Source organism: Chaetodon trifascialis, chromosome 1, assembly GCF_039877785.1.
Source record: "Chaetodon trifascialis isolate fChaTrf1 chromosome 1, fChaTrf1.hap1, whole genome shotgun sequence".
NCBI classification, from domain to species: domain Eukaryota; kingdom Metazoa; phylum Chordata; class Actinopteri; order Chaetodontiformes; family Chaetodontidae; genus Chaetodon; species Chaetodon trifascialis.
Window position 1 is genome coordinate 12,234,664 of NC_092056.1, and position 22,895 is coordinate 12,257,558.

At 40.2% G+C, this 22,895-nt stretch overlaps 1 protein-coding gene across 3 annotated transcripts in view; it reads left to right on the forward strand.

The window, feature by feature from the left end:
- mettl15 (methyltransferase 15, mitochondrial 12S rRNA N4-cytidine) overlaps positions 1 to 22,595 on the forward strand; it is a 57,711-nt gene extending 35,116 nt beyond the window's left edge. For all 3 annotated transcript variants that reach the window (XM_070961575.1, XM_070961557.1, XM_070961566.1), the window contains 3 exons: positions 12,306 to 12,497; positions 13,964 to 14,142; positions 22,001 to 22,595. In XM_070961575.1, coding sequence (XP_070817676.1) covers positions 12,306 to 12,497; positions 13,964 to 14,142; positions 22,001 to 22,419 — 790 coding nt within the window. In that variant the 3' untranslated portion in view covers positions 22,420 to 22,595. The remainder of the gene's footprint in view (positions 1 to 12,305; positions 12,498 to 13,963; positions 14,143 to 22,000) is intronic.
- The last annotated feature ends 300 nt before the right edge of the window (positions 22,596 to 22,895 follow it).

The following is a 22,895-nucleotide window of genomic DNA, read 5'->3' on the forward strand; positions in this document are numbered from 1 at the left end:
GTGATGCAAGTTGAGAGAAGCCAGAGAAATCTAGCAATTAACCAATATTATTGGAAGCCTTAGTAAAAGACCCTGGCAGCCTACGCAGTGCATCCGCACAACAGGGTTAGAGGATTTTTTCTCTCCTCTGTACTCCCATGTCTTGAGGAGTAAGTATAACCACAATGCAAACTGTTGAGTGTTGGTGTGAATGTGAACTCGGTTTCACAGAACATAAAGAATCATTTCACCCCCTAACATTTATTTAAAAGCATTAAGCTTAGGAAAGTAACCCTCCGTTCCCTGAGTGGCATTCACCCGTGTCTTCAATGGGATTTGTCTCCTGCATGTTGAGCCGTGCTATTCTCTGCTTTTCACCATTCTTGTTGTTGCTATGACTTCCATGTGCCTTTAAAGCGCCGCGGTAGTTGTGCCCACAATAAATGTTAGGAATCGGAAAAGAAACCACCGATTATTGAAGAGCCAAGTCAGGCAAACATTGGGTTTACATGTGTGCATGTGGGGTCACACACAGACCAATATGATAACAAGTGAGATTAACTGTTTGCATGCACTGTGCACTTTGATTCTTATTTCACCTCTACGTATTAATTCTACCATCACAAATCAAATCGCATGTCTTTTCAGTAATGTTATCAATGACTAACTCTTGTTTCGCTTTCTTAAGATTGTAGCTCTTGAGTTGATTGAGTTGAGTTCTTTTGGATTATTGCGTTATTTGTTGTGTCTTTTGTTTTTGTGCGAAACCAATATACCATTGTATCCCTCGTACCAAGTACAACGATATGCGTATTACCTGATTCCATTACATACATCTCAACACTTTGGTGCAGATTCAATATGTCTTGAAGTATTGCGATATGATATTATGTTTTATTGCGAGCTTTGTCTGCTTTCTTAAAACTAGATCATGGGGGAAAACAATGTATATCATATGTCCATCAGTCTTTCAGCAGCAGCATTGCTATAAGAATAATGTTATAATAATATAATAATATTTATACACACTGTATATGTGCTGTGTGGTCAGTGTGGAGTGTTTCAGCTGCAGAATAGTAGAATGAGTTAGCAGTGTGACCTCAGCAGCAATTGGTTCGTTTCCACAGAGCAAATATATGCCTGTAAACATGAGAACACATGTTGTTTTACGTTAACGATGATGTTTGTTAAGATGATATAATCGTGGTCGCGATGCTAATTTCAGTTTCAGCATTAATGGTAATTCCCATTATACATTATCATCAACATATCGGACTAAGCTAAGCTGATTTACAAATAAATACATATAAAATCATTTCAGAAGGCAAAGAATCGATTCAGGAATCAATCTTGATACTTGAATCTTTTTTTTTTCCATCCCTAGTAGCAGGTGATGTAGTGTCTGGCCCATCAACGTATGGTCGCAGTGAATGGGAGCAGCCTCATCTCACCAAATACCGCATGAATAACACGCCAATGTCTTAAGTCATTTTGCGTGTTTTCATAATGCATTTTTTGCTTTTTGCATGTTATTTTAGGCATGAATGACATCTAGAAAAAATGTCGTATATGGAGGAGGTGGAGCAGATGAGGGCTCAAAAGACAGCACTAACTTATCTTAACTGAGATCTGAACGTTAACTTATATAAACATAAACACATTAGGACAACACGGTGGCACAGCAGGTAGTGCGTGTGCCTCACAGCAAGAAGGTCTCCAGTTCGATCCCCGGGTCGGGTGGGGCCTTTCTGTGTGAAGTTTGCATGTTCTTCCCGTGCATGCGTGGGTTCTCTCCGGGCACTCCGGCTTCCTCCCACAGACCAAAAACATGCTCATTAATTGGTTAATTGGTGACTCTAAATTGTCCTTAGGTGTGAGCGTGAGCGTGAATGGTTGTTCGTCCGTATATGTTGCCCCGCGATCGGCTGGCGACCGGTTCAGGGTGCACCCCGCCTCTCGCCCGTTGACAGCTGGGATAGGCTCCAACCCCCACAACCTCGGAAAGGGATAGTCAGGTACAATGGATGGATGAACACATTAAACTTACCTAAGTTACATAATGCAACACAAGTTTACTTAAACCAAACCATAATCTTTTCCCCAAATTAACCAACAAGTTTTAGTGCCTCAACAAATCCGAGCAGCCATTTTAGAATGTTAACCACGTGTTATTCTTACCACCAAAGAAATTCCTTGTAGGTGTAAAATCGTACTTGGCAATAAAGCTCGTTCTGATTCTGATTCTGATTCTGATTACCATGACAGTGAAGTTCTCTCGACTATGACGACGGTCACCTGATGTCATTTCCTGCATGTTCAAAACTCAAAATGCAGATGGTGTCAAATGACACTCAAGTCTGCTGTTGTCTCAGTTCTAACTAGTTGATTAATAACCTGAGTCAATCAATCACACATCACAGACAGCATCCAGGGAAGCGTAGATTTCCAACTTTGGATCTTTCATCATCTTTGAAGCAACATTTTCACATTTCAATCAGCTTTTGAACCAGGAAATAAAGATGGTATAAAGTAAAGTGGAGAAACAGCAGGGAAGCATTTAATAGTTATTTCTATGAGACGATGCGGCAAGACCACAAACATTAACATACATTTAGGGATAAATTCACATTTTCCCTGTAGCTGAAATAGTAAATAAGTCACAGGGAGGTTTTTTGTACCCTTCTTTGGGTCAACTGAAGTTGCTCAAATTGAAATTGAAATTGAGAAAAAAAAAAAAATGCATTTTTAAAGACAAGTCTGTGTGTGTTGGTTCTGTGTTTGGAGCCTTTTCTTTCTTTTTTTGTCTTCACTGGACTGTAGATATTTTCATCACTGCTCCCCTGCTGAAAGCAATCAATCAGCATCTTGTCTTAGGCTTCAGTGACGCAGGTAAAGGAACGGAGCAGGTCAACACAAGGGAATATTTCAGGCTTGATTTGTGAAGAGGCATCGTGTTGAACGAGCATGCGCTCAAACTGAGGCTGCTGTGAAAGTTCCTGATGTCCTCACTGAATGTACTCTTATTCCAGATGGATAAGAACAAGTGAATGCGAGTGTGTGTTAAGTGTGATGGAATACGTGTTGACAAATAGGTTCCATGAAAAACAGAGCCCATATAAAACTCATTTTCAGGTTCATGCATTTATTTTAGCTGTCTACCAGAATAGATTTACATGTTTTTACATGATTTACATGATTTTACATGTATTTCTCTCTGTTCACTGCAGCAGTGTACTGTATGTATTTTCTCAATCTGAAATGTTTTGTTTTAAGATCCTTTCTTGCCAGAGGACCACGTCCCAAAAAGCACAGTCTGCTCTGATCGGTCAGAGTGGAGAGAAATAACTCCTCACACTTATCAAGTACATCAAAACAAATGTGTTTTCAGCTAGCTTAAAGCTAGCATCTGTACAGTCGTTATGTTGGCTATTTGGGGCAAATCCACACGAACTGTCCAGCATTCAAATATGAAAGACGTGGTGAAATTTTACCATTGCTTTTGTGTCTGAACGTGCTTTAAGAGTTATCTAACGGCTATTTGCTAAACACATTACAGCTGAGGATGATGGGAGTCAGCAGAGTCATTTCACTGTGATCCATCAAAGAGTTGTCAGGTCATTTGGTAACAATAATAGTTGAATAATATTCAATAGTTAAACACTTGATAGTGGACCAACAACCGACTGACTGACCTTTTCATCGCCATTAGCGTGGCTAAAAAATATGATGAGAATTCAACTTTAGTCATAACTTTTACTTGCCACGTGGTGAAGAAGATGGTACAGCCCAAATGGGAAGAAGTGGTTTGCTTCACCATTCTCTTACATTAGTGGCCAGCAAGAAAGACTCTTCGTCTTTCTTGCTGGCATGTCACATTTCCCATGATTCAATGTGCAAAGCTATCTCTCTGAGCTTTTGGGAAATCAGATTCAGAGTAAGGGTGATCCAGTGAGATGCCAGAATAACAGAAATTTGCATGATGTCAATGTTGTGGGGTGCTACAACTATAAATAGCTCAGATCTCTTAAGCAATTATGAGCCCACACTTGGACCTCAGCACGTACACCACTGAAACTTGTCCTCTTTAATAATATAAGACCTTACATAAGGCATTTATATCTCCAACTCTGTGTCTAAGCCACATAAAGAAGTTAATAATTTAGAAATGTTATGTAACTGTTTTGCATATTTTTAAATCCTTCAGTGGCTTGCAAACACATGGAGAAGTCGCAGTGTGTGGTGGAAGGTATGTTCATCACCTGTGTGTGGGCGGACACACAGACCTCAGAATCTTCAATTCCAAATTAAAAAGCAATTTGTGGAAGAAATTCCTGTATAATTGAAAAGCAGGAGATTGCAAGCCTTTGATTAGCATGACAGAGCTTTCAGTGTTGTATCGTTGCTAGCTATGACAAGACTTAAAAATTCTACACTTCAAATTGTTTGTGTATAAAATGATTTCGACAAATATAATAAAAAAAAGGCAGTGGTCTCTTAGATTAAAAGTTTAGGTATCAGTCAGTAATTTTTTTGTCAACCCTGCCCAGTTATTGGAAGGCAACACTGCTTCCTTACATAGAGTAGCAATGCTTCACCTAAAATCCTAAAGCTATCTTCATGTAAAGCCATGAGTTCCTGCTCAGGCTGAAGCTAAACTTGTGCATAACATGCTGCTCTTCAACCCTCTTTTGCCAGTTAGTGTGCTGGCTGGAGCTGACAGCACCAGAAAAACATGTCCAGTCTGCAATTGTGTAGAGAAGGTACTCTGCATAGACCAGCTCACATTCTTTCTTTTCCCCAAGACTAATAAAACGAGGAATTCAGCATTTGTTTTATGCAGCCCTAACTTGCATAACATTCACTGGAAAGCTTGTGGCTTCAGTGGAGATCTGTCCCCTCTCACTTCTGCCTGTGGCCACTCCACCTCTGCTGACACCTTCAGCCACTCATTCATTGTCCAGGAATAATTGTTAGCAACTTAGCTAGCAATGCTACATATAGAATTCAGATTCAGATTCAGATTCCTTTATTGATCCCCGAGGGGAAATTGTTTTTTGTAGCAGTGCCCCATACAAGATAGAATTATAGAGTTAGAATAAAATTAGAAAGAAAGAACAAGAAAGGAATATATACATAAAGGCAATACAAAAAAAAACCCCAGAATATTAATACTAAGGACATATGTAAATAACAAATATACAACACAATAAAAAGTACAACAATAAAACAAATATATATACTGAGCAATTGGATGTGCAAAAAATTGAAGTTGGATGTGCAAAATTGAAATGGAAAATATATATCAGAATTACTATATATACTGAACATTGAATGTGCAAAATTGAATTGGATGTGCAAAAATTGAAATATACATCAGAACAGACAGTGACAGTGAAAGTCCAAGGGACATTCAGAGAGAGGAGTTGTGTAGGTTGATGGCCACAGGCAGGAAAGATTTCCTATAGTGTTCAGTCCTGAGTTTTGGTGGTATGAGTCTTTCACTGAACGTACTCCTGTGCCTGGCCAGCACATCATGAAGTGGGTGTCTGAGACGTTGTCCACGATAGTCCGTAGCTTATTCAGCATCCTCCTCTCTTACACCACCGTCAGAGAGTCACACTCCATCCCCACAACGTCACTGGCCTTGCAGAGCAGTTTGTAGAGTCTGTTGCTGTCTGCCATACTCAGGCTGCTGCCCCAGCACGCAACAGCATAGAGAATAGCACTTGCCACCACAGACATAAAAAATCTTGAGCATAGTCCGGCAGATGTTGAAGGACCTCAGTCGTCTCAGAAAATAGAGGCGAATGATAAGTAGGAGTGTTGACTCTTCCTTTAAAATAACTACACATACATGGGCATATTTTTTTTTGCTCTCATTGGAAATCTCATGTCAATATGTAATACGCTTACTGCTTCACAGTATTTGTAATCATTCAGATTGAAGTCGATGACAACCATTAATGTTTTTCTTTGATGTCCTCACAAGTCTCAATCCAAAACTGGTTCTTGGTTTAATAAACAGAAATTGTTAAGCTTACGCTTTGCAAAATCAGTGGAGTCAAAGATGCAGACCGGTAGGCAGAATGAAAGTACAAAAAAGGAAATTTATCAACAAGTCTCTTAATGAAGGTGAAATCTTGATGAGCCGAACAGGAAAAAACAACTGCGGGTAGAGAAAACAAAAGCTCAGTACTGGAGAATTAGTTTAGATTCAACTATTAATGATTGTCACTTAACACAGGAAGAATCAGGGCAAACTGGCAAACAGAGATGAAGAAAGCCAGACTTATATACTGCTGGCCTGATGAGAATGATGCACAGCAGGTGTGCAGGTGATTAGGCAAGAGACAGCAGAGGGTGTAGGATACCACACCCAGCCTCAGACAGACAGACAGACAGACAGACAGACAGACAGACAGACAGACAGACAGACAGACAGACAGACAGACAGACAGACAGACAGACAGACAGACAGACAGACAGACAGACAGAAACCAAAGGGAAGGGGGAAAAGGAAAACACTAGGAACAGACAGGTGAGCAGATCCTAACAAATGGGGACACTATTTTTTGGCTCTTCCTCCACTAGATTAAATGTGCAACATAATCAGCATTTAGGCTAAGTGTTGTGGATGAAGGTCACTTTCTGACTGAGCAGGAAAATAGAAAAGTCTGTGAGAGCATGCATCTTTTTAAATTTAGAAAAGTCGACTGCATTAACCATGGGACCTTGTCACAGTCCTCTACCTGTGTGAGAATAATGGAATTAAAGTGTAATTTATGTTTGTGTTTTTTGAAAATGAATTACAAGATAAGTCCATAAAGAAAAAGACTGTAATTTCTAAAATTATTTCCTAAAACTGGAAGTACTTGGAATTAGGAGGCAATACTCTACAGAGCTTTTGAGCCGCCTTTAGCTCCTTGTTTTGGCTTCATGGCTGCACGTTTACGGTTCACTTCACTCTCACTGTTCCGAACAGTGGGAACAAGCTCTGATAAACTCGCTGACTGCTACTTTTGGAGCAACAAAGTTAGCAACTAGTTAACAACAAGTTAGCAACAACAAAATCATCGGCGCAACACGGCTCAACCTCCAGCTGTTTGAGAAAATGGCCTCAACTACTGTCCAATAAAACACTCTAAAACCAATGAAATAGAATTTTTAAACTTTAAAAGACAGTTTATACTGCAACTTTGCATCGCTAAAAAATGTAGAAATTGGAGGCGGTGGGTAGAGAGCCACTAAGGAAGCAGTAGCAGAAAGGGATTGCACAGGTGATGGGAGAGAACAACAAAGCCTTTACTATAGATTTTTCAACAAATCAATCACTAGGCAGGATAGTGAATAACAACAGCAAAGCAAAGAAATGCCCCGGCAGCGTGGGTGAGATGCTCCCTTGCCATTTTGTCTTCAGTGGGTTTTGAAATACAGGACCTGCCAATTTGTGTTCTTTCCTTGAATGCCCCTAGTTAATCTTCAAGAACATTGAGTCAGTGTGGTGTGCACAAAAGGGGCATGTTTGAAATATACTAAAATATCTCAGAAAGGAATCGTATGGACACTTTAATTTTATTGATACCTATATTAATACTGATGCTGCTTGGTATCAATTCTCTTATTGACACACCCTTATTATCTTGAAAATAAGCATTTGTACTAATGCATCTATTGTGTTTTTTGTTGTTTTTTGTCAAGCTGTAATTAAAGTAGGTTTGTGGTGCTTTTGGTGCTCTTTTACTACAAATGAACTTGAATACTATACAGGAGCAATGAAGCAGCAAGCACTTGGAAGCTAATGGTAATAGAAACCTGTGGAGGGCTCCTGTCTGCAGCCGTTGCATTTTGTAACTAGTTTTACAGACGCTCACACTAAAGTTCATATCGAGGTGCACCTGTGCTCCCAAAATATGTGCCCTTTGTCATACCACAGGAGGTTTAAAAAGTGGATATTGCAGTCTAGCTTACACGTGGATGGCATAGACTAAATTCAACAAGCCTTCTCCTCCAGATGGAGATTCATGTGTTGAGAGCAGTGACTCAATCTATGTGCACAGATTCCTCGTTGCTTCAGAAATGTGTGAGACATCAGATTTAATGAAGCATTTGAAAGTGCATTGCATACATTTAAGAGCAGAGACTTCATTTTCACAGGAAGAAGACCATCTGATCACGGTTAGCCTGTGCTAGCTAATGTTAACACTAAAGGTTAAAACAAATTCAGGCACTGTTGTTTACAAAAGCTGTTAGAGCTTTGCAATACAGAATTTTTTGTATCTCATTTGCTCAGGAATAGCATCTTAATAGTTAGTTAATTCATTTAGTTGAAGCTGTGTAGCCTAGAGAGCATACTAGTCTTTGATTTTTTTTTTTTTTTGCAGTGCTTAACATTTGTTTATTGGTTCACCATTTTTAATTTTTTTTGTTTCAGTAAATGGGTAAAATAAAGAAAATTGACTATTAAGTTGTTTTGAAGCACCTCAAACTATTATTTATCAAGGGGGTATTTTCAAGAAATCAACAGAGTCATGCGAACAAAAGCTAATAGCTGAAGATGCTTTAATTGACAGTAATGATGAGGTCAACTTTTCATGTTATTTTGAGTGTAAGAGAACTTTATAAATTGGCCTTGGGCAAGAGGCTGCACTATCAATGGCAGAGCAGCTGCTTTGAAGAGAAACACTGCAAATTTAGGGAATATTATCCAAATATTTTCATACACTTTGCTATTGTTACTCCTCTCTTCCAAACATTTAAACCCATCCATCATAAATTCAGTCCACAGAATGTAAACAGAACCATGACTTAATGAATGGCTGGACACAGTGAAATTGCTTTTTATGCTTATTTTATTAGTTATTAATGCTTCTTTTGACTGTAGGTAAACTGAAAATGCACGCTATTAAATAAGGGACATCAACAGCAGAGCCATCAAGACTCAAGTTGGATCACACATAGCTCCAGGAAAAGTTTTAATTGTCCCAGTATCATGTCAACAGTCGTGTATCCCTCATGATGGCTAAAGCAGGAGTTCCTCTTTTTGGTAGGTCCCATATTGAGGTCTGAAGACATATAACTTTTAAAATCACTTTGAAATGCATGTTAATGTCATGCTGCTCACACACTGTCTGCTGGATAAGGAGGGTGCAGTCAGTTCGTTGCCACTTCAAAAAGCAAACTAATATTTTTGGTCACTTTTGTTTGAAGAGTAATAACTTCACTAGAAACCTGTCTTCATACAGTATCTGGGAACCAGGCAGGTGGGGAAGGCTGCAGAAGACCTTTTGCTCGTAATGTATAGATGCTAACTCCTGTTGCTCTCTTCTGCCATCATCTTCGTTCACACAATGTTAAAAGGTCACATGAAAATGCATGAGTGTGGCTAGAGGATCTCATCACTCGTGCATGAGGAAGTGACTGAGTACACATGGTCTTGCTCTGTTGGTGACAAGGAAGGCACCAACAGCATCAACATGCTGGTTCAGATTCATTGGGTCCTGTGGGTTGCAACATGGGGCCTTCTTGGATGTTGTTTCTTGAGCCGTTTTTGAATGGGTGGTGGTGCACAGTTTCCTGCTTGGGGGACCCACTGGCATCAGTCAATGGCGTTGCCATGAGGGGTTGTAATTGGGCTGCAGCTGTGTTTAGATGGGTGGTACATGTCAAAGTAACATCCGCATGAAACAAGGACCCAAGGTTTCTGTACAGAACATTGCAGTTTAATGAGATAATCAATGTTATTTGCTTCACCTGTCAGTGGTTTTAATGTTGTGGCTGATTGGGGTATACTTCACATGGTCTCCCCACAAACATGTCTGCTTAAAATAACCTGGACTTGCCTGATGTTGAGTGTGGGTCTTGTTTCTCTACCATGTATGATACTGTAATTATCAAAAAATGGAAAACAGTCAATTTATGGGAAATACTGTTTCCCATGAATTGAAGAGGCAACTTAGCATTCCCATTCAGCAGCAGTTGTTGTGGTTAGAGAAAGAAAAAGAGCAGTGCTCTCCACTCCCTCATTACCTTCGTAATTGCACAGACGAAGGTGCCCTTGAGCACAGCTCCTAACCCCCAAACTGCTCCAGTGGGGCCTCTCAGTGGGCAGCACATCAGACTGTGGTTGTACTGGGCAGCTTCCAGGTGTAAATGAGTAAAAACACACAGAACGTGGTAAACTGGATGAAGCTGCCATCTCCCATTCATTTTCTATGCGAAGCAACTCCACCAAAACCTTATTTAGAACTTGTGCCACACAGGACAAGGCTGACATGATGACCAAACTCAGACATTTCATTGTTAGCAATTAGAAGAAATGTAGAAAAAAGTTACATAACACTTAAATTAAGACATGAAATGTCTTTGAGGAAAAATCTGATACAATATGAAGTAATGAAAATAGATTTTCTGGTTATTTTCTGGTTCTTTCATAATATAAATTAATATCATTGGCTTCCAGTTTGATTGTATGGTTCATTTGATTCGGAAAATAATCCTCCAGTTTTTTTTTTTTGTTTGTTTGTTTTTGCATAAACTCCTTCCTGAAACTTCTTTTTTCAAATGATGGTATTTGTTTTCCCAAATGAAAGTTATTTATTCTTTACAAATACATTATTGAACAAAAAGAGAGAGGGTAAAGACAGTGGACAACAAAATCTAGATATGCCAGTAGTGACATATCCCTCCAAAGGATCACGATAAGACAATTAGTGGTGAGAAGTGGACAGGAAGTGTGGAGGGTAAAGTTCAAATAAATGAACTGTGAAGGTGTAGAAAATTGTGGTGAAGTAACCCCATCACCCCTGAGATCTGTTTGATATGTGTATTGTCAATAAAGGTAATTTGGAGCATATGTGGCTCCTGCTCTGATCTATATTATATTGTGCCTTTTAAAGCTGATGCCCAACCCTGGTTTCAGATTAGACCAATTTTATTTTCTTATTTATTCTTTGTCAAAAGTAATTCACAAAACTTATTGAATTTCATCATTATTTTCATTGAAAGGAGTGGACAGCTAGACTTATTGAACAAATGAAACAAACAATGAACCTCCTTTATTAAAGGTGGTGTCAATGGAGCAAAATCTACTGGTCTTTGAAAGTGTTTGAAACATTTTTATCCCCCTTCAGTGTTAAAGATGGTCTCAAAAATGTGTCATGTAATCTCTTATTCCACTGTGATATCAGCATTTCCAGGCCTCTGCTTTTCCTGCTTTACATTAACAACTTTCCTGCTGTATGTAGACAGTTTTTTTCTTCTTTATGCTGATGACACAGTAATCTTCTTCTCTGGCCCAAGCATTCAGATTTCAGATAAAGCCTATGTATTTTCAGTTACAGAGGAAATGTTATGTCAGATTAGGGCATACCTTATAAGATTCAAGATTCACCTTATTGTCCCACCCATGCTGCATCCACACAATTCTTTAAATACATATCTTCATGTAGTTATGCTTTTGAAACATTACTGTTGTCTGCCAAATTGGTCTCCTCCCAGAACTTATTGAACCAGTCTATAAACTCCACAATTAAGTGCTCAAGATTCTGAAACACTCCCTGGACTCACAACCACATAGTTTCATCACAATCTAACACCTTGACTTACCTTTATAGCTCCTGAGTGGCACTCTTAAAGAAAGGGAGCCATTCTGTACTATCAGCTACATAACTCCCTTCTTCTTCCTCCTTCACTGTATTATTTTATCAAGGAATAACTCTCTAACACCTGAGTGTGTTACCAGAGCCATTACTCAGGAGCTCCTCTTTATTGTCTTTGAAGAATAATTAATGCTGAAGATCTTTTTGTAAAATACGGAGCAGAATTCAATCCAGTATTAAAAACACTTTGTTCTCTCTGCGATTTAAACATGTATAAAGGCATTTTCTACTCAAGAGTCAACATTATCATTAACATGTCTTTTATTTCAACTGTCTCTAATCTCTTTGAACCATAGTCTTTATTGCAGCCCTATGTTGCTGTGTATGTTGTGTATTTTTAATGAAACATTGTTTTCTATTTCTTTTGCCTTTTCCGTTGTGTTTCTATTCAACCTCTTCTGTTGTGTTTCGATTCAACCTCTTCCCTCTAGCCAAATAGTTTATTGTATTAAAATGAAACTTATTCAACTGATAAACTAAAAACAAAAATAAAGCTTGCATGTTTTTCCCTTATTCTCTTTTTTTAAATTAATTTCATGCCTTGTTTATCAGTCAGAGAGGTGAATGACAATGATATTTTAAGCAAAATAATAAAAGGCCAGTTTGTTGTGTCACATGTATTCCTACAAATGTCTAATTGCCATATGCATTCCTTCATCCTTTCTTCAGTGGTCACGTCAAACCACTACTTGGCCGATTCAGCGAGCTTGAAGTCCTGCTGTCTAACATGAATATTAAGCCAGGCAGCATTGATGCTGTCCTGTTGGATGCTGGTTGCTCCTCCATGCAGATGGATATGGCAGAGAGGGGCTTCTGCATCAGCAAGGATGGACCCTTGGATATGAGAATGGATGGAGAGAGGTAAGAGCTTTGCAAAAAAAACAAAACACTGGACTTCATTTTCCTAATGAATAAATAATGGTGGCAGGTGCTGGATAATCAACCACTGGTTCCTTGAAATTGCTTCAGTACTCATTGGAGCAGTAATGCCAAAGTGCAGCAAATAAAAAACGGGCACTGTCAAAATGCTGCCAATAACATTGACCTGTCTTGGCCTCACAGGAATACAGCTGTCCTTTCTAAGTAGTAACGGAAGAAGAGTGACGTTATATGGGTATAAAAAGGAAGGCAGTCTTTCCCTAAACTGAACAAAGACTACAATCTTTTCCTGACCATACTATAATGGTCATATGGGTTGTTTTGGAGGATTTGATGCTAATGGGCCTATTGACTTCAACAACATAAATGCCTACGAGAGATTGAATTAGTATTTTAATTTTGGCAGGGTAGATAGAAGTATGAAAGTTACACAGCTAAGTGTGTTATAATTTTATCATGGATCGTTGAATTTACAGAAATAATTTGTTCTTTCACCATTTTGTTTTTTGGGAATTTAAACACAAATCCAATTATGATTGGGACTTTGAAGAAGAGACAGACCAATAAATCGGCCAGCCAATATAAACATATTCCAGATGTATCAGTGTGGGTGTATATACTGGTCACTAAGTAACAGGAAATTGCAGTACAAAAATGCTAAAGATAAATAAATTAAGAATGTGTGTCAATGTTTCTGAGTTTATCCACCAGAGAGCACTGACAAGTTTATTTTCCAATCATAAAACGTCCTCATGTGTATATCTTGGTTGCAATTCTTTAATAACCAAATTTAACATATCCTCACCAAAAATGTTAGTTTTAGTTATGTGTGTATGTAGTAATCTATTATTTATCAAACCTAAATCTGTATATACTGTGTGTGTGTGTGTGTGTGTGTGTGTGTGTGTGTGTATATATATATATATATATATGTGTGTGTGTGTGTGTGTGTGTGTACATGTATATATGTGCATGTACACACACACACACACACACACACACATATGTACATATATACATAGAAAGATATGCATGTGTGTATATATGCATGTACACACACACACACACACACACACACACACACACACACACACACACACACACACACACACGTACATATATAGATAGAAAGATATGCATGTGTGTGTATGTATGTGTGTGTGTTTATATACTGTACATAGTATGCATTGCAGTGTAATGCGCCTTGTGTTTTCACAGATATTTACGAATGCCTTTAAAATGTCATTATAATGTGCAATGCAGCCTGCTAAGATAACCATAATAAGCTGCTGCACAAGCTGCATTTCTCTTTTCATTCCCTCACAGTCATTCTTTTCATAACTGTCAGCCATAAAGGATTTCAGCTGTATCTCAGACTTGTCAGGATTCGCCACTGTCAGCAAGGACGTGACGTCAAGCAGCTTAATTGGGCTTCTCTTTGTGCGTAGGTACCCCGACATGCCCTGTGCTGCTGACGTTGTGAATACCTTAGATCAACAGGCTCTTGCATCCATCCTCACTGCATACGGGGAAGAAAGACATGCCTGGAAAATAGCTTCAGCCATTGTGGAGGCACGCCGTGTCAACCCCATCACTCGGACACAGCAGCTGGCCAGCGTGGTGGCAGGTAGCTCGACACTGTCCTGATTAATTCCCCGCAGCATTCTGGAAGCTGTAAGGGAAAATAAAACACAACTAGAGTTATTAACGCTGTCTGCCGGTGGGTCGTATTTGTCTCAAAAAATTCTGTAGAGTGTGACCTCAGTCATCTTCCTCTTTCCTTCCTCTGTTTTGGGTGCCTTTCTTCCACACCGTCCTTTAAAGTTAAGACAAAGACAGAGCTGGAGGCTGCTGGAACAGAATGTGGCTGATGCCTTGAAAACAAACATTGTCTCACATACAGTAACCCATCTCTCGCTCTCTCCACATTGCCTTTTTGGCTTTCTTCTTTTCTCCTCATTTCCCCTTTTTCTCTGCTCACAAATATGCACAGACACCTGACACATGCAAACACCCACATACGCTCACACACACACACGACACACTCGTGCATAAAGCCGGGATTACATTGTTTGTCTTCGCTGATTGTTTTTGGGTTTTTTTGTTTTTTTGAGCCATATGCCTTCAGATTTGAGCTGCTGAACGAGCGAGATGTTGTTTCAATGGTTATTGCACAGAGCAGTATGTGCGTCAGTGTCACCCTGGGAGAACAGGTGTGAGTAAGAGCAGCTGTGTAATCTTTTTTGAAGAGCAAAGCGAGTCACTACCAATGTTTATTCAGAAAAATCAGAGAGGTCTTGATTTAAGAAAGTTCCAGCGGGGCTCTATGATTGTGACAGTGATGCTGACTGGAACAAATTTACAGTCACAAGAGAAATGACGAAGGCTTATATGCATGCGTGGATATCGAGACATCATAATATTGTACAGCAGCAGAGAGTCATTCCAAATGCTGAATTTTCTAAATGAAAATAAGAAATAGTGCAGTTAATAATGTGTTTGCATCAATATCCCCTGGGTATCCATGTTATTTGATTAATTTGATAACAGGAGCATAAAAATACTGCATTTAGTCATATCCAGAAGCATGGCTGTGTGAATGAGCAGGGCTTTGGAGTTGTATTGTCTTTGAGCTATTACATTCTGTATATTAATTCCAAATGTATCTGTATCAGTAGACTTTGGGTATAGTTTGATTTTATGCACAGTATATTTGGCACAGTTGTTCTTCAACTGTTCCAGTGTGCTGTACACAACAGCCCAGGTTCATTGATGTTGGATGGTTCTGCGAGACAATGTCCAGTTCATGTTGTATTGTTAGATGAGAGGGTGTGAAGGTTAGGGTGGTGGATGAGCTTGTGTCATGTTTATAAACCTAATTCTAGTTCATCACCAGTTCATTGCTTTTGTGTCCCTAGTTTTTATCTACATTGGTTTCTTTTCCTATGTTCTGTTCCTGTTTTCTGTTAATGTGAAGCACTTTGTAAAGAACTGGCAGAGTCTTATGTGTGTGGCCTCTGGGTGGTTGGTGTTTTCCACATAAATCACACATGCAAAGGTAACAGAAAAGTCCCACAGCAATGAACTGTTTTTTTTTTAACAGCCTAAAATGGAAATACATCTGAGCAGCTTTCCCAAATCAACCCATGTAACTTAATGGAAAGTTTGTTTGCTTTGCTGAATGCTGACAGCAGGAATGAAGTGAGAAGCTTTGGCTACATCACAGCACCATATTACCCAATAAATGGCATAATCACCCTGTGCTTAATTCTGTGTGTGTCTGTGTGTGTGTGTGTGTGTGTGTGTGTGTGTGTATGTGTGTGTGTGTGTGTGTGTGTGTGTGTGTGTGTGTGTGTGTGTGTCTTGAATAGCCAGCGGGAAGGACATGGATGCATTGATTTAGAGATGCCACCAATGCCACCGATGCCATGTTTATTTCCACCCAGAGCAACAACAGTTACAATACAACTTGCGGTGATCTATTTGAATTAATTCAACAGTAGCATATATGCTATCACTGCCGACTGAAAATGCATTTAGAAAAAACCCTGTTTACCAAGGTTTCCCAGCAGTTTATTTTGTATAGATTTCTGCCTTAAATATTTGATGAATATAAATGTTGTCACTTGAGCTAAGTTGCAGAATATACCAATGTACCTATGATAAGCTAATATCAGCTAATAGCTGGTGTGTAGTTTTGGAGGATATATTTGTTGTCTTGTGAACTGACTTATGTGACTTTCATGCTTGGCCTCATGGCCTGCTCACACCAACTTTTGCAACACTGAATATTGGACAGAATCAGTTTATTGCAACCAAACTGATCCATGAAGAAGCTTGCATGTAAATCCAAATGAAGCTGTAGCAAATTCAGCTTTGGACAATTTTGCCACAGGTCTTTGCGTCATCTCATCAATTTGAAAGCGTCTTATCCATGACCAGCACTGACCCAAAAAAAGGGGGGGAGAAAAGAAAAGAAAAGAAAAGAAAAGAAAAGAAAAAACAGAGCCAGAAAGTTGAAAATGGAGGAAGCTATCAGTTTAACTTTGTTGCACCATCCAATTTTATCTAAATCTGCTCTGTTGTTGGATTATTGGGTTATATCTAGCTGGCTTTCTAGGTGGCAGCTAACTAGCCTGGTGGATATATGTTATTCAAACCAGGTTACTGCAGTGTTGGTCACTGTCTTATCTTCTTTTGAGGTTTGTTTAATTATAGTTTCCTAATCTCCGGCCTGTGTGGGTGGAGCATGCACAGTTCGGCAGTAAGCGCAGTTGACTAATGTTTTCATTCATTTGATTGATCATCAGGACCGGTATGCCTTGTCAGTAGGTGACTGCGAGCTGGCATTGCTAGCGTACCAAGACACGAATAATTGTGAACTTTCGGTGGCTAATTCTGGGTTCTGTTTTGTGTTTGCATTGCAGGTTTACAACCTATTTATCTATCTAGTTAACTGGCAAGTTAAGCATCAGTAGGCTAGTGTGGCAGGCAAGCTAACTAGCATACGAATGTTTATTGTGTGTGTGTGTGTGTGTGTGTGTGTGTGTGTGTGTGTGTGCGCGCGCAATAAACAGGAAAAGAGAAAAAAGAAAAGTTTTGAGTTGTATCCACCGTACTTGTCCTGATTACGCTTCCAGAGGGGAGTTTATTAGGCTACAGTGGGTAGTTTAATAAAAATGTGGACAGTGTCCTACAAGTAGTTACTACATCACCAAGCTTGCAGCAGCACCTATTTCATGAGGACTTACACAGTACGACTTTCTGGTGTGGCAAAGCAGTTGCATTTCATAAAGTCCTGATATGTAGCAATGCCATTTCACTTCAACTTTAGCCAATACATCATCTCATCTCATCTGTGTGTCCATTTTCTCCCGTTCCATTTATTTTGTTGTTGTGAACAAACTCCTCCATTTTTTTTCAGCCAGTAACACCAGAGCATCAAACACTGTTGTTGTCCAAATAGCTAATTGTGGAATGTTGGCTTTGTTGAGGCATGCTACAAACATCAAATATGACAACTTAAGATGAGACATAGCAGCAAGGCACAAAGGAGTACAGCGAAAGCTTTGTGATGCTAGTTTTGTATGTTCTGTCCTGTGTAATACATTCACAATCTTGTGGTTCCCTCTTAACTACCTGATTTCCCCTTTATGTACACATCTTAATCTCTTCTTTTCTCCATGGATCTGTCTGTAGGACCTTTGAAAGATGAATTAGAGAGAGAGCATATGGCTTGGTGAGGCCAGACCAGGGCTGGTCCTTGCTGTGCAGGCATTGTATTGATTGCAGTGTGAGTCACACCTTGGGCTGTTTAGTGCAGGAGGAGAGAAATGCCACATCACTCACTTCTCTATTTATTGCAGTTTCTCTTTAGGTCTATATAAATGTCTAATTGTTCTTTTGTCGTCTGTGTGGTGGTTACGAGTTGGTCAAGCTGGACTCCACAAACTCTTTACATGTATGAATATAAAGGGCATCTTTTAAATGTGCAGCAAATTTATATTCTCAGCCTTTGGTCCTAATCTCTCAAAACCACATCGACATTTGCATTCTGAACCCTGCAGGTAATTTACTGGATCAAACAGGCGCCAAATAAGTGCAATTTTCTTGGCATCTCAAACAATATTTACATGTGTGCAGTTAATAATGCCTTTCTCCATATAGCACATGCATGTAGAGGGAGGACATAGGTAATAGATAAGATATAAGGCAGGTGCAAATTGTTCAGGAATGTTAGAGCAAGGTTGTGAAGGGAATCATCCTTTATTTTACAGAAAACTAGTTGAGACTAAGTGCAATAACTAAAAAAAACCCCACAATATTTTGGTATTTTTTGAAACTGTACTCAATACTCTGACAGAAATTGTTTTTTGTCCTCAGTAAGAGTTAATTTGAACTTGGCATTCAGTGAACTCAGAGATCATGAGAGGCATTTGGCTGCGTTTACCTCCTTATTTTGGTGACACATCAGCCATATCCACACCATCTCCACCCTCCATCTGCTGCACACGGAGCCTCTGATGGACCTGCCACTCAGTCCTGCTGCAGCTCTCTTGCCACTGTTTTCAGTAGCTTCTATATATTTTTATATTTATAATCGCTGTTTTTTGTGCTTTGTGATCTTTAAATGTAATTTAATGACCCCGCTTACATTTACGGTTCTATATATTACATTCACTGCCACTAGATGTTGCACTAGCGCCAGCATCTCCGAACAAAATGGGCACCTCGCCACACCTCACTTCTAAGTAGAAACAGCTGTTATACTGTTCTCTACAAGGCTACCAGACTCCACTGACAAAAACGTCAATTTTTCTTCGCAGATCAGCATAAAACTCTATTCATTCAAACTCGACAGAAACAAAATAAAACTCAACAAAACCATCTTGGTTCATCTTTACACTGTTCCAAAAATCACAATAAACCCTTAATTCATTGAGATTGAAGTGAAATATTCTGGCTGCAAATGCTCTTTTTACAAACTCTACATTAGTAACGTATTCAGCTTGGTAAGGAACTATTTCTTCAATCTACAGAGTGACCTAAATCCTGTTTCCTCTTATCTATTCACCTGCGCAACCAGTACTTTTCCAGTCTCACTCCCCTTGTGACTGGTTCACTCACATGATCTTCATTCCCAGTCAGTACCTTATTTAAGATGGACTCCCACACTCACTCAGTGGCAGATTGTTCTTCGCAGTGCCAGATTGTTCTTCGCATCATGCTAGCAGCGTTCATTATCGGACTGATCTCTCGATACTGGACCTGCCTGCCTTTGACTTCGCCTGATCTCCTGTTCTCTGGTAGATACTTCTGCCTTCAGTATCTGTGTTTTGCCCTGCACATCCCGGACCTCTGCTTTTCTGTGACTTTTGGTCACTTTGGTTCGCCAAACATTTCAAGAGACTCTCAACAGGACGGAAATATTGGAAAACACCTGAGATCAAAGTCAGTCAAAGAGACTTCCGTGCACTGGTGGTACTGCATTTGGGTCCTAAACCAACCCGTTACAGTACAGTCTGGCCAGTCATGGACCCAGCATGCTCCATCGGATTGAGGGCATGCTCCAGCAACATGATGCTCTAATGGCGTCTACAGCGGCTGCAGCCAGAAAAGCAGCAGGGTGGCTCAAGAGCAGAGGCTAGCTGCATTAGCTGCACAGATCCAGCAGGTAATCGTCATCCTGACCCAGCCGGTTTTTCTGGGGCCATCTCAAGAGTCAGTCTCCACCAACCAACCATTCCACCTCCTCCTGTCTGCAAACCCTGGGTGGGGACTCCTGAACACTAGGAGTATGGAATTCTGGAGACCTGCAACTCCTTATTTTACCAAATGCTCCATCCCCTTTGTTGTGCAGCCCCACACCTTTACCTCTGAGTAAACCATGGTAGCCTTCACCATCACTCACCTGACAGGGAGGGCCTCGCCTGTGTGGAACTGCCGAGTGGGAGAGCCGAATGCCAGCCTGTGGGTCCCTTCAGTCCTTCACAGCGGAGCTCTGTAAATTGTTCAGTCTGGGATTACAAGGGGCCATTGCTGCTCAGGGCCTTCTGAACTGCCAGGGAGAACAGACAATCTCTGATCTCTGCCTGTGCTGTGGCCAGACCGGCCATTTCGTCTGCCAATGCCCAGCAAAAGCCAGGGCTCACCAGTAGAGAGAGAGGTACTGGTAATAGATGGGGATAGATAGAGTTCCACTGTCCAGTCCCATCTCTGCCAGCACGCTTGACGGCTCCCTGCTAGGAACGATAACCCACCAGACCACACGTGTCCACATCCTGCTGTCTGGAAACCACCATGAGTCCATCCAATTCCACATCCTGAGGTCATGTATTGACTACAGGGGTTTCAATGGCATCACCATCAAGAACCACTACCCACTTCCCCTCATCTCTTCTGCCTTTGAGCTTCTTCAGGGGGCCACCATCTTCACAAAGCTATACCTGTGCAACACCTATCACCTGGTTCACATCCGGGAGGGGAATGAATGGAAGACCTCTTTCAACACACCCACAGGCCACTACAAGTACCTTGTGATGCCTTTTGGACTTACCAATGGCTGTGTTTCAGGCCCTGGTAAACAACATGCTCAGAAACATGTTGAATCGCTATGTGCTCATTTATCTGGATGACTTCTCCCAGTTCCGTAAGGAACACATCCACCACATCTAGACTGTCCTGCAACATATCCTGGAGAACTTGCTCTTCGTTTAGGCAGAGAAGTGCAAAAAGTCCAGGCCCCTTCCGTCTCCTTCCTGGGGTACATCGTGGCAGAGAACAGCATCCAGATGGACCAGGCCAAGGTTTCTGCCTTCACATGCTGGCCAGTTCCCGACACCCGCAAGCATCAGCAATGGTTCCTGGGTTTGCAGACTTTTACAGACACTTCATCCGTAGTTACAGCTCCATAGTTGCTCCCCTCACGTTGTCCAAGACACCTTTCCAGTGGTCCACAGTGGCATATCCTCATATAGAATACTTAGTAATATGAACCTATTTCTGATGATTTTCACTCAACCAGAAGATTACATTCTTACAAAGTACCAAGTCCAAGGCAACTAGATTTATATTATTCTCAAACATGATATGGGGCTAGTGGCACAATGGATAATGCGTCTGACTATGGATCAGAAGATTCTAGGTTCAACTCCTGTCTAGCTCGTTGTAATCTTTCTAAACTTCCACTATGTGGTATTAATAAAGTATGATTTCATTTAAGAGACTCCTTTCTCCTCTTGACCAATGGAGATCCGAGGCATTTCAGCCTCTTTTGCGCAGTTCACACACTGATAACACCTGAGTTGTTGAGGTTGTACATGAGTTAATAAGTCATGTGAGAGTCTTCAGAGTCACAAGACTCAATGCTTGGATTGGTGGTGTGCACCTGATAAGTTCATTCATAGATGGTTGTTTGAGTTTGCCTCCTTCACTCTGATTATGAACTTCAGTCTCTGGCATGAAAGTCAAACATGCAACACACTCATCCACATCTGCTGTTTTCCAATATGAATGTAATTCCCAACAATTTACATCACTGATTAATCTGCAGATCATTTTCTTGATTCATCGATTAATCATTTCGTCTGTAAAACAACAGTTGCAACAGTCCAATTTACATAAGACAAAGTAAAATGGAAAACCCACACATTTAAGAAGCTGTAACCATGAAATGTTTGGCATTCTTGAAAAATTGCTTTACTAATCAATCAGTTTTCAAAATGGTTAGATCAACTTCCTTGGTTTCTTTGGTCCTTTGCAGTCTTGCTCATGTTTACATCTCATTTTACATGTTTCTTTAAAGATGTGAATCTTAAGTTTTTAGCCTCTAATGCACACTTCTAACATTTTCTGTTGACTTTGAGCTTTTTTTGTATTACTCTGTATTTTTGTTATTGACAGTAAAAATACAGTAACAACAAAATGTTGCACTACATTAGACTTAAATCCAGTTCTACTCACTCTGACCATTTCTTTGTCTCTAGGGTCATTTCCTCCTTCTGTCATCTATGCCCGCAAAGACCGACTCCACCGACCTGCACATGTGGCCACGAAGACTTTCCAGGCTCTGCGTATCTTTGTGAATGACGAGCTGAACGAGCTTCATGCAGGCCTGCGTGCTGCCCGGGCCACACTGAGACCTGGAGGACGTCTCTGCATAATCACCTTTCATTCGCTGGAAGACAGACTGGTCAAACGTTTCCTCAGAGGAGATGACCTGTCTAATCTAGATCAGTATCACTTCAGCCCAAGGAAGCAAGGAAACTCCAGGAAGGAAAAAAAAGATTCTGAAAGTGTTTATTGGCTCCCACTGCGAAGAAAAGTGATCATCCCAGAAAAGGATGACGTATCGGAGAATCCTCGAGGACGCTCTGCTAAACTTCGGGCAGCACTGAGGCGTTAATTATGCAAGAACAGAAACTCGCACTTTTCATCAAAACATTTGAGGGGTTTTTTTTTTGAGTAACTTTTTACAATTACTAAAGATTTTAACCAAAAATACAGATACAGTTCCATAACAACTGTCCACTGTATTTGTCTGATGTGAATACAAATTATTTTCTCTATTTGAATACACAGAAAAATAAAAAAAAAATACAGAAGAAGAAAAATACAGTTTCTACCTGATGCCCACCATGGGGTTTAATCCAGGTAGTGGTTCCTCTGGGTCATATGTTCCAACAAACACAAGTGGCCATGTTTTCTGGTGGGAAGCCAGTGAGGGTTGTTGCTTAGTGACTGATACTGGTCGGTTGGGGTACTGCACAGTGATGAGTGAATGAATCTCACACATATTTTGCCTGCTAATTGGAGCTCAGATTTTTTTTCTTTTGTTTTCAGTAACAGGTAAAACAAAAACTGGCGACACTGCACTGTGTC